At 41.8% G+C, this 13,199-nt stretch overlaps 1 protein-coding gene across 1 annotated transcript in view; it reads right to left on the reverse strand.

The window, feature by feature from the left end:
• The window catches only part of INO80 (INO80 complex ATPase subunit), a 2,478,170-nt gene that overhangs the window by 426,950 nt on the left and 2,038,021 nt on the right, over positions 1-13,199 (reverse strand). Inside the window, exon 30 of the mRNA XM_044074204.1 lies at positions 1,275-1,369. Coding sequence (XP_043930139.1) covers positions 1,275-1,369 — 95 coding nt within the window. The remainder of the gene's footprint in view (positions 1-1,274; positions 1,370-13,199) is intronic.

Genomic DNA, 13,199 nt, shown 5'->3' on the forward strand with positions numbered 1-13,199 from the left:
TGAAGAAAAAAAAACTAAAATGCCTATCTCCTCACAAGCCTTCAGAAGCATCAACATGATGACCTCCCAAGGAAAATAAAATAAAAATAAAAAGGTGTCAATTTTCTGGCTAGTCTTCATAATGATAAACAAAAATTGTTGTCTAAAAGTTAATTCAGAATCTATCTGAACTCCCACGTCTGTATATTCTTTTTATACGAAAACATATTGCTGCTTGCACTTAAATTAAAATCATTCTCTTCTCAGAGTTTATTACAATATATTACAGAACTTGAAAGCATGATTATTTTTAGATACCCATCTCAAAATATGATCCACATAGGCATGAATATTAACAAAGAAGTAATACAAATTATAGTTGACACCTGCATGTTTGGAAATCCAAAATCCTTGGTGTACAGAAAAATTAAAGCAGATGTTAAACAAAAAGTTGGGCTATTACACTGAGCCTTGAGATAAGCCATGTGCTAAAACATGTTATGAGTTCATTCCTAAACCTAACCTGCTAGTCCGACTCTGTCAAAAAGGTATGAATCCATGCTAGCAAATAAGATTTTATTTTCAGCCTGCATTAATTTTTGTAAAAGGATTTTGTGGTCATGTTGAAGGAAAGGTCTAGAAAAGTCAAAAAAGGAAATTTGCCTGCACATCTATATCTAAAGCAAGAGATATATTTTCCCAAAAAGTTAGTAATGACTGACAGAAAAATGTTATACTGTTAACTAATCAAGCTCCTTTAGTTTGGTGTGTAATCTTTCAAGTGGATATGGTACAGATTTGTAAATCTAGTGATGGACTCTTTTTCAGAAACCAACCTTAAAAAATCAACAGCAACTATGGGTGAAATGGAGAGCTTTAGACCTTGCACCCTCTACTAAATACAACATTGGGGAAGTATGAAATTTTAACAATCAACCTATCACTAGAGTGGGACTCAACAGATCATACATTTACCCTTCTACAAGATCAGGACATCCAGAAGTTTCACAACTGAATTTAAAAGGCCTATTGGTCTATAATTATTAACACCAGACTGATTAGAATCACTATGGCACTCTTCCAGCCACTGGATAATTTACCAATACTTATAGAATGAAACACTTGTTAAAATGATAATCAAGATATCTGCTAATTTTTACTTTCTTAGAAAATCTAGCCCTGTTCACATATGTATCTTCACTGGGTTTGCACATAGTTACATGGGGTTGGCCAAATGCTAATCATTCAGGAACACACTGCATAGTACTGGTGAAATATGACAAACTGTCCCACACCTGCTCTGAAAATCAGCCACCATATCTCGTCTCTCGGAGATCTTTGACGATCCATCAAGGCGCATGTAGGTGTGCTGACGATATACCATGTATTCCTGTATTAAAAAAAAAAAGGAATGAGAAAAGATGTCCACAGTGTACAGAAGCGTGAAACAAAAAGATAAACAATGACATGTTGCCTTTGTCTTCTGTCAAATGTCTGAAATATAAACCTTCATCAATATCACAAATATTGTAAACTGACCTGCTTCTCACATGGCCCAAGTTCAGAATACTAAACATGACTTAGTTTTGTCCCATTGCTGATCTAATCTTCAACACTTACATAAACAATGAAAGTCTTCCTAGCTGAATCCACAATGTCTCTGAAAAGTCTTTGCTCAGGTTCTAAAATACAGCCCTAGAATAAAGAATGGACTGTATTTATCAGACCACTGTGACTCACTAAAAATCGTTTCACTATATTCTGCAATTCCTTTGCTTAGGTTCATAGTTTCATAGGTATTTATCAGGCTAATGACCACAAGGGCCATTTTAAGCCTAGCCTTGCGTCCCAAATCTATGACAAGTTCTGATACCCTTGAAAAGTGTAAGTTGAGGATGAAACATTTACAAACTAGGGCCTGGGAAATGAACCATTTACAGACTGCCTGTGTCCATCAAAGACATGAGTGCCAAACCAGGGCTGAATTACCGGTTCCCCATCCAACTGTCCAAGCTGCATTTGAATTGGGTTAGGGAGGAACTCTGCTTCATGTGGTTGGGGAGCCTGTTCCAAAGACGGGCTAATCTCTAGGATACATACCTGTTTCTCCAGCAGGTCCTATTTATATCACAGGCAAGGTTCAAGTCCTTAGAATGGGTAATTCTGGTGCTGTTTGTTTTGTGAATATGCAGGAGGTCCATCAGAGTGGAGTCTGACAATTCCCTGTATGTCAGGCATAGCTCTCCTCTCAAAAGCCTGTGGGCGAAAGAATAGAGAAATAGAGCCTTGAGGCAGTCTCCATAGGACATTTTACTTACACTCTGCATTCTTTTAGTGAGGCACCTCTGTGGATGCTCCAATTGTTGGATATGCCTGGTTAGGTACATACCAACGGGGGCACTGTACTCAGTGATAGGTCTGATAAATACCTTTGTTTACAAGTTGCATAACATAGAATGATTTCCTCACTACTGTATACACGTGATGGTCAAAGGCTAGATAAATATCTGTGATTGTCCCTAAGTCCCTGACTACTGGGTCACCTCTAAGGGGTGTGTTGTTAATATGACAGTTACCAGGGGGTGGATGACTTCCCGAAGGATACTATTATGCTTTTCTTGGCATTTAGTTTTAGTCCATGGCTCTGACACCAGTTGTTTGCCTATGTCAGGCCGTTCTGAAGAACATTTGTGTCAGTATGAGATTCAATGACAGCTCCTAATTTGCAATCATCTGGAAATTTTGTCAGCCAGAGACCACTGACATCGGCCTTGACTTTACAGAAGTAAATGCCAAAATGAACCGGTCCAAGGACTGATCCCTGAGGGACTCCACTTGTGACTGGCCTCTTTGTAGAGGTGGATGCCCCAATTCTAACTTCCTGGGTCCTGTCTGTGAGCCAGTTGGCTATCCACTGGGTGACATATGAGTTTATACCTAACCTCTTGAGTTTGTCAACAATGCCCGAGTGGGGTATTGTGTTAAATGCCTTGGCCAGGTCAAGGTAGGCAGTGTGAACCATTTTGCCCTCATCTATTGCTTTGGTGACCTTCTCAAAGAAGACCACCAGGTTGAGTAGGCATAATATGCCCTTGACAAAACCAAACTGGGTTGGGTCCAGTGTCTGCAGGTTTACTATATCACTGTTGATCATGTCCATGATAACTCTTTAAATGGCTTTACATATAAGACTAGTAAGACTTATGGGTTTGTAGTTTCCAATGTCTGCAGATGGCCCACCTTTGTGCAGAGGGATGACTGTTGTTGTTCTCCAGTCATGAGGCATGAAGGCATTTTGGAGGCTATAGTTAAATAGCAATTCCAGAGGCCCTGATAGGTCATGTTTCACGTGATTTAGAAGGCATTCTGGGATATTGCCTGGGCCCAAGGATGCAGTGTTCTTGGCCTTAGACAGTGCATTTAGGACCTGTTCCCTAGTGATGGGGAGGGTTATATTTGATGGTATTTCCTGAGGGAAGGTTGAGGGGGAGAGAGGGGGGTAAGGACTGAGCTAAACTTATTGGCTAGTAGGTCTGCTACATCTTCTGGCTCAGTATAGATGGCTCCATTTACAATGAGCTCTGCACACAATCGTGTATTGCCTTTGAGGTTGCGGACATACCTAAAGAATGCCTTATGGTTGTCCTTGGCCTTTGAAGCCAAATTCACATCAAATCTGGCTTTGGTAGACTTTATTTGTCCTCTGAGATGCTTGTTTAGTTTGATGAGAGTACTTTTATCCTGCTGGGTGCTGCACCTCCTAATTTTTGCCATGCTTTTCTTCCTCCTGTTATACAACCTATTGATTTTTTGATTCCACCAGGGTGGATGTTTTTTTGAGTTAGTTCTGTACTACTTCCTGGTGGGTACAGCAGCCTCTGTACAGCTATTAACATGCTTGTACAGGGTTTCTGTGAACAGTTCTGCATAGGCAGCAGTGTTCTCAGGGTTTATGGAGGCTTGAAATTTTGCCAGGTTATCACTTAATAGCAAGAGGGTAGCCTTAGAGTAGTTCCTGAATATTCCAGGTTTAGCTGGGGGTCCAGCTTTTATTTTTACTTCAGAGGAGACCATTCTGTGATCTGATCTCACCAGGAAAGGCATTACAGTAGGGGGTGTGCAGCACTCTCCTATATTAGTGAGGACCAGACCTAATATGGCTGCAGACCTGGTTGGTATATTGGCTATCTGGTTCAGGGAGTTTGTGTTTACAAAATCCAGGAATCTCTGCGTCTGTACATTTGGTGTTGTATATGACTCCCAGTTAATAGTGTGGTAATTAAAGTCGCCCATGAATATGTTATCGGGTTGGATGATTAGTATTTTTAATAAGTTTAAATACATGGTATGGGTTTCCTAGGTCATAGAGGGGGACCTATAGCTAGCAAAGAAGTGATATTGAATTTTACCTATAGTGATTTGAACATGGAGCAGCTCAAGTGCAATGTCCTGTTTGACCAGCCTTGAAGTACATTTATTTTTAATGTAAATAGAGACACCTGCACCTTTAGTCCCTGCCTGTGTAGTAGCTGGTCTAAATGTGTGGAAGGCATTATAACCTTGCACTGTTGGTGTGCTCTCTGCGGTTTTAAACCATGTCTCAGTGACCGCACAGACATCAGCATTCTCTAGGGTGAAGAGAGCTTCTAGGGAGTGGAGTTTTTTGTTGTTTGTTTTTTTTTTTTGTTTAGACTCCTAGCATTGGGGAGTAATACCATTAGGTTTTGATTTGCTATGTCAGAAGTACTTTCAGTTTGGCATTGTCTAAAAAAAGGCACTATGGGAGAAGACAATGTTTTAGCTAATATTCGAAAGCTAAGAGGGGAGAGGTGCAGACCATCCTTGGCAAAGCAGTGTGGTCTGTTTCCCATCTCCTTCCACGCTGACAAATGCTGCACCCCCTCAGAATGGCACCAGAAACTAATCCAGTTATTAAAGTCAACCATCTTTTGTTCGTATTATGGCATCATCCTTGGAGAAGGTAAAATGCTGCTCAGTGCTAGGTTCATATCAGCCTGAGACCATATTCTGAGAGTTCCATGATGTCTCTCTTCATATAGTCTAGGATGGTACGTCTCGGGTCATCTACTCCCACATGGACTATGAGTGAGTCATATTGGTAATTGTGATCCAGTGACCTAAGTACATGTGTAATATAGCGAATCCTAGCCCCTGATAAGCAACTGACTAACTTTCTCCTTACTCAGCCTGGTGAGAGGGACATCAGTGTGTCTCACAATGGAGTCTCCTTATGGGCCTAGAGGAAGAGGCTCCATGAGATATAGCTCTATGTGTTGCTGTGGGTGTTGTTTTGAAAGAGTGTGTTTGGGGCTCCTGAAGGTATTTCTTATGTGTATTTTGTCTAGGCGGTCTTCGTGGTTTAGAAAGGTTACATGCAAGTGTCTTAGTATATGTGGGTCTATATATCTGCTTTGAATTGTGTGTGATGGGTGCAGCATGTGTACTACTGACAACCTTAATGACATTATGAGTACTTTTATGAGAGAGCTTTGCCTGCAGTGACGTTGTGTAAATATATCTCTCACATACCCTGTCAGCTTGTTTTGACAATTAACTGGCTGTCAGTAAACATGAGGCAATTTCTACATTGCCTTGGGATGCCCATATTCACCAAGCAGGTAACAGAGAAAGTGGGAAAGTTCATAACCATGGCAACAAACCCTTTTTTATTGATTAGATAGCTGAAGCGAGAATACAAAGCAATGTCAGCAGCACTCAGTTTAGACCTCTGGGGACAGTGCTTGTTACTGCAAACTAGTTGTCCTGTGTACAACTAGGTATTGGAGGAATTTCAATCATGTTTTTACAGGAAAAACATCACTCAAGTTGTGTGCGTCTGTAGAGGGCATGGCCAAACACTTGAGGGGAAATTAATATGTAGACTCGGAAAATGTAAGGATGGAGTATTTAAGAAGATATTATGAAGTTAGAAATAAATCAAGCACTACTTACTGAAAACAAAGCATTAGCTTGTAAAGAATGATGAAAAGAGGGGCATCACATGAATGGCTACTAGTAGTGCTGGTCTCATCACAACTTCACTCTGCTGGGATACAGTGCTCCTGTGCTTCTTCTCTCACCAGAAGCAAAACATGAGCACCAATCCCAAGATGAGAAGCAGGCCACAACCTGTTTGGTGATCCACAGTACTGTCCCTGATGATGCAAGGGTCTGTAGGCTAGCTGTAGCCTTTTCCTGGCAAACGCCTTGAACAGCAACCAGACCAATCATAGTAAATCAAGTCTCTTCTAAAACTCTGTTCAGCTCAAAAATCAAAAGTTATACATAAAGTAAACTTAATTGTCATTCAGAATAACACAAGTGCAAAAACTGAATAAAACTCTATCGCCAGACGCAATGTGCAGATATCACATAGACTTACTACGAATTGTTAGTTAATCCTAATATTGCACATAAATTAAACTCACTTTAACATATTATGCAGTGATCTCTGTTTGCTTTCCTACTGAGGTAGACACTGTATTAAAAGACTTACATTGAGTATTGCCCAGAATGAGACATTCATGACTATTGTACTGTGACTGAGTTACAGACTATCATTAGATATTGCATTATAATGAGACATTTCTCTGGCCATACTACTGCCCCTGATGACCAGTGAATTGGCTCGACTTACTGAGTATTGTACTGATAATGGATTGATACAGGCTGTCAAGTAACTGAACAATTTGAGATGGTCTTCCTCACTGAACTAATGGCCCAGGTGGTCGGCATGGAGCATGACTGTTGCAAGAGTTAAGCAGTCTGATGGCTTCATGCTCTAATGTGTAAATAAAACTTTATTTTTTTCTCTCCATCACATGAAACAAAACAGCTTCTCAGATGTACACAGTAATGTAGGTGGTGTGGGGTAAAGGTGACAGCTACCCCAGCCACAAAGTGCTGAGCAGCCTACATGAATAAGGGGTGGGAGATTGGTAAAGTGATTAAGGTGTTCACCTTATAGGCACAAAATGTAGGGTTTGATTCTCACAGAGTAATTGGCTGGGCTTGAAATGGTCCACAAAGACAGCCTGATAACCTCCTATTAAGAAGATTGTTCTTCAGTGCAATATCTGCATTTGAATGATTGCATTTGCACTATGAACTGAAGTGCCTTAGTACTTTCTATGGCATAAACTGTTGCTGCAGTTTAAAATGAGGGAAGTTTTTTTCAGTGTTCTTACAGGCCATGTACATGGCCAGTCATGAGGTCCAAATGGAGAGATGAAAAACCAACAAGCAAAGGAGAATAGCAGTGCTGAAATTAAATTCATCCTTAAGTCCTGGTGAGTACCTTCATGAGGCAGGCCCTGTTTTTCACAAAATCTCACCAAAGTGACACTGATATATAGACTGTATTTATATAGCATATATCATGGACAGAAGTAGGTCAAAAACTAAAAAAAATAGCTGGGTGCACAAGACCCAGGATAAAAAAATGCCCAATCTTGGTAGGTGCACTGGTGCCAGGATTAGAAAAAAATATGGTGTAGAATCCTCAAAATACCAAAACATTCCTACAATGGGGCCAGGCCAGGCCCAGGGGGAGGATGGCCCCCCTGTTGTTGAAGGAAGTATCAGTCCACAAAAATCACAAAAACTGATAGGCCAAAGAAGAGCCATAAATACAAAATAGTGGACTATTGAGAATAAGAAAGAAATTACGTATTGTTACTCTTATACAAAAAGCCCAGAATTTCCAGACACATGATATATATAAAGATTAAGAGAGAAATAAGAGGAAAGAAAAATACTTCCACAGGAAAAACTGTCAGAAGCTTCAAATAAAAATTTGCGTTCATTAATAGAACAGATTTTTGAAAAACAGTACATAGCTCAAGAATCTTTGATCTGTTTGGTAAAAAGAAGCATCTGAGGAAGTGCAAAAATGTAAACAACAAAACCAAGATATTTTTGAAAAGTATAAAAAAAATGATGTACATGGGAAATAAAGAGAGAATTAATATGGTGCAACATTTAAGCAAAGGAGAAAGCCAAATTAATCAATATAAAGAAGGCAGCCCCAAAGATGTTTAAAGAGATATACAAAGGTATCCAGATATGGAAAATTTCACAATAAGAAAAATAATACCACAGAGATGGAACATAAAACATAAAATTAGTAAAGCAGAAGTTAAAAAAATAGAAATTGAAGTTATGGAGTGCCTGCAAAGAGAAGGATTTAATGTAGAAGGTTTAACACAGGTTACATCACAGTATGATGGAACGAGTCCTCAAAGTAAGGAGAAGCAGGAAGCTCAGGAGACATCTGAAGAAGAAATATGGACATGGTCAAGAAAAAGAGATTTAATATGGTGTATTATACTATGACCCCCCCAAAACGTGCACGCTGATTGGCCAGCGTGCACATTGTAAATCGAGTTATACTAATGGAAAAAGGTCCGGTCGCCCGGACTTTTTTCCATTAGTATAACTTTACTTTTAAAACACTGTCTCGCTATGTTAAATGGGTTTAACATAGCGAGACAGCTTTAAAATAAGCAACGGAGATCTCCGTTGCTTATTTTAAAGCTGTCTCGCTATGCTAAACCCATTTAACATAGCGAGACAGGTTTAAAAAAAGCAACGGAGAAAGCAAGATCTCCGTTGCTTTTTACTGTTTCGCTATGTTAAATGGGTTTAACATAGCGAGACAGCTTTAAAATAAGCAACGGAGATCTCCGTTGCTTATTTTAACTGTCTCGCTATGTTAAACCCATTTAACATAGCGAAACAGTAAAAAAGCAACGGAGATCTTGCTTTCTCCGTTGCTTTTGCCCAACTCTGATGTACTGCGCAGGCGCAGTACATCAGAACTGCCGCAGATGCCAGACATCTGCGGAAGGGCAGTAAACAGGCATTATACTATGCCATTATTTAAGAAAAGTAATAGTTTCTTTTCTTAAATAATGTCATGGTATAATAGCAATAACCCACTTCTGGGTGTGGTAATGCTGTATTTACCCACGGTTGGCTTTTGTTTGGCTACTCGGGCTTCGCCCTCGGGACCAAACCACGCCAACCGTGAGTAAATCCAGCATTACCCACACCCAGGCGTGGGTTATTGCTATAATATTTATACAAAGGAGAAAGCAAAACTAATCAATACAAAAAGAGCAGCACCAAAGATATTTGAAGAGAAATACAGGCAAAGGAATCCAGATATGGAAAACTTTACAATACAAAAAAAAAAAAAAAAGAAGACGACAAAGGGGAAAAGTAGAAAAGGAGTTTAGTAATGAAGAAGTCAAAGAAATAGAAATTGAGGTTATGGAACACCTGCAAATCGAAGGATTCATTGTAACAAATCTAATGCAGAGAACACCGCAACAGGATAGAGCAATGGATATCCATATTCAGGGGAAAACACTGGAACAGGAAGCAATTGGTCAGATCCCATATAGTACAGTTTTGTACCTACCATAAATGTAGATGTTCGAGTGTTCACACTGCTGCAGTCATTACAGTTGGGTTATCCTGCCGTCAGGCAGTCCCGGAGTCGGCCCGAGTTCCAAAGTCTTGGTCCGGCGTCAGTTGCTGTCGCTTCTGCCCTGACTTCAGTGCGCCAGGGGTATATAAGATGCATCCAATGCCATTTTCTTCAGTTTTTCTTGCCCCAGATGTCAGGTGCCCCCAAGTAGGTAGGCAATACATATTGCTATTCAAAAATATACAATAAAAACAATACCTTCAGTTACCAGCAAATACACCCCAAAGGTTGTATAGGATAAAGGTCCCGCTCACCAGGCTGAACAAGGAGAGGGTCACGGTGAGCTGCCTGTCTGGTGCTAGGATCCGCCACATAACACAAGCACTCAGGTCACTCCAAGGCAAGTACAAATATGACTCAGTCATTGTCCATGCTGGTATGAATGACCTGAGACGTACCTCCCTGGACTACATGAAAAGAGACATAAAGGAGCTCTCTGAGCATGTAGCCCAGGCCGGTATGACCCTGACCTTGAGTAGCATCTTACCCTCACCAAGAATGATGCCACAATATGAAGACAAGATGATCAATTTCAACAATTGGCTTAAGTACTGGTGTCATTCAAAGGGGATCCAATGCCTGTCAGCTTGGGATGATATGCTCGACAAGCCATGATGCTTCGCTAGAGATGGCTTGCACCTGTCACCCCTGGGCTTTCAGATATTTGCAAAGGCTCTTGCTACCCCCATAGTGCCTTTTTTAGGCAAGGCTCACAAGACAAACCCACCTCCATAGGTATCACAAGGGATAAGAAACTAAGAGTAATGCTGCTCAACGCCAGAAGTCTAAACCTCAAGATGCACGCACTCGAAACTCTCCTTAGCATGGAGAACATCGATATCTGTGCAGTAACAGAAACCTGGTTCAGGGCTCCTGAGAGCACCCAGCACTACCAGGTTATACTTCATACCATGCTTTTCGGCCCCAAAACTTGGACCGAACCACAAAAGGAGGGGGAGTATCGATATTCATCAAAGATACCCACACCACCAGGTTGGTGGCAAAGCACGAAGCATCAGAGACTATCCATGTGTAACTAACAGTGGGTAAAACTGCCTTCCAGTTTATAGCCTGCTACAGACCACCCTCCCAAACCCAGGAACCCCACTCGGCCTTCCTGAGAACAATGGAAAATATGAAGGTCTCTCCAAACACCATTATATTGGGCGACTTCAACTACCCAAACATAGACTGGGAGCATTACTCTAGCTCCAACACCCTAGCCCAAAGGTTCCTAGACTTTATAAACTTAAATGCTATGGAACAACTTGTTACCACTCCCACAAGAGGGGAAAACATACTGGACCTGATCATCACCAACATGGGGACTCTATGCTCCAGACCAGAAGTGTATCCCTCACTGGTAAGATCGGACCATAAACTAATCTCACTGGATATTCACATCCCAACCCCACCCCTTGCCCAGAAAACCCCAGTGAAAAATTTCTCTAAAGCAAATTTCACACTCCTCAAAACCGAGGTGGAATCCTTCAAAGCCCCCGGGCCTGTGGTAAATACGGCCCAGACTGCAGAATCCTTTATAAACGCATTCTATGAACACCTTCAGGAATGCATGGATCATGCGATCCCAAATAAAACCAAGACCCAATCCTCCAAAGGCAGACGTCCTGTCTGGTGGACCCCAGCCATAAACAAACTATACAATAGAAGGAGGAAGCTACTAAATGATAGAGCAAAATCCCAAAAAGGGAAGGCATCACTGATCAGTATTAGCAAAAAACTACGGGCACTCATAAAATTGTCTAAGGCCAGCTTCGAGAGAAAAATTGCACAGGACACTAAGGATAATCACAAGGCTTTCTTTAGTTATGTTAGGAATCTGGGTGGTAATTCCCAGACATGCTCAGAATTAGTCCAAAATGACAAAAAATACACTGAACCCACAGACATTGCCAACATCCTAGCTGACAGGTTCAGCGCAAACTTCTCCCCTCCCCAACAAAGGGCAAATATCTATCCCAGCAGAGTGCTGCCCCCCTGACATCTCAGATGCTCAGGTAAGAGCCGCCCTCTCCAAAGCAAAAAACACAGCATCAATGGGACCAGACGGTGTCCCGGGCTGCGTCCTACATGAACTCCAAGAAGAGCTAAACCCAAACATAAAACTACTGTTCAATCTCAGCCTTACTACAGGATATGTGCCCAAAGAGTGGCATACAGCAACAGTGGTCCCTCTCCATAAAGGTGGTGCCTCAACGGATCCAGGAAACTATCGCCCCATAAGCCTGACTAGCTTGGTCTGCAAAGCTATGGAAAGGATCATCATGGACCTCATAAATAAAGATATTGGGGACCTACAGACACTGGATCCTACCCAGTTCAGCTTTGTTAAGGGCAGATCCTACCTCTTAAACCTGGTTGATTTCTTTGAAACAGTCACCAAGGCCATTGACGAGGGGAAGGTGGTCCACACAGCCTACCTGGACCTCGCAAAAGCCTTCGATACAATACCCCACTCGGGCATTATAGATAAGCTCACCAGCTTAAATATAAACCCCTATGTCACTAGATGGATTGCAAACTGGCTCAAGGACAGAACCCACATGGTTAGAATTGCTGGAGCCATGTCAGACTCCAAACCAGTTACAAGTGGTGTCCCACAAGGCTCAGTCCTGGGACCTCTCTTGTTCGGTATATATTTCTCGGTGGTACAGGCCAACACGGAAGGACTGTGGCTGACCAAGTTCGCAGATGACTGCAAACTGAGCGCCATAATCGACTCTCCAGCCGACACAAGCATCCTCCAAAAGGGCCTCATAGAAACAGACAACTGGTGCCAGAGCCATGGCCTCAAGCTAAATGCCAAAAGTGTATAGTCATCCCTTTGGCAAAACAAAGTGCCCACAAATTACCACATAGGTGGTAATCCATTAAGTACAGAAGAAGTAATTAGGGACCTGGGGACCCAAGTTGATAGCAATCTCTCATTTGACAACCACGTGGCCAAAGTGGTTAGAAAAACATTTTATATAGCCCACCTAATCATGAAGGGATTCACAACTAGATCAGTGGAGGTCATCGTGCCTCTTTACTCATCCCTCATCAGGCCCATAATTGAGCACAATGCCCCTTTTGGGATGTACCTTACCAGACACCTGCAGCAACTGGAAAGACCCCAAAAGTACCTCACCAAGAGGATCAAAGGGCTCAAACAGATGCCATATGCTGCCCGGTTAAAGAAACTCCAGCTCTACTCAGTGGCATACCGCCTGTTCAGAGGCGATCTGTGCCTGACGTATAAAGCCATGTCCAACCCAGAATTAATGAACATGCTGCACCTCAGAAAATCCAAATCCCATCGAGCTACGTGCTCGAGAGACTTGAACCTCAGCACTGAAATAAATAGGACATGCTGGAGGGACAGATTCATAACCCAGAGGCTCCCTTCACTCTGGAATAAAATCCCAGTCCAGGTTAAGCAGAGTCCCTCATTGACTCTCTTCAAGAGGAATCTTGATGAGTGGATGGGAGATTGTACGTTTACCCCGGGTATCACTTATGTGTCACTGTTAGACAGAGGCACAGTATACTAACCTCGAAAAAGGGCATAGCAAAATAAATTTAAAATGGGTGGCGAAAGCCAAGCACATTCTGGCTAGGCTTATAAATGCCCTAGGGCAGATAGCCTAGTATGAACCTATGAACCTATAAGTCCAGCTAGTTCAAAGGGGATGGAGGGAGGGTA

The sequence above is a fragment of the Protopterus annectens genome, chromosome 6.part0 (genome assembly GCF_019279795.1).
Source record: "Protopterus annectens isolate FY-2018-M chromosome 6.part0, PAN1.0, whole genome shotgun sequence".
Lineage (NCBI taxonomy): Eukaryota > Metazoa > Chordata > Ceratodontiformes > Protopteridae > Protopterus > Protopterus annectens.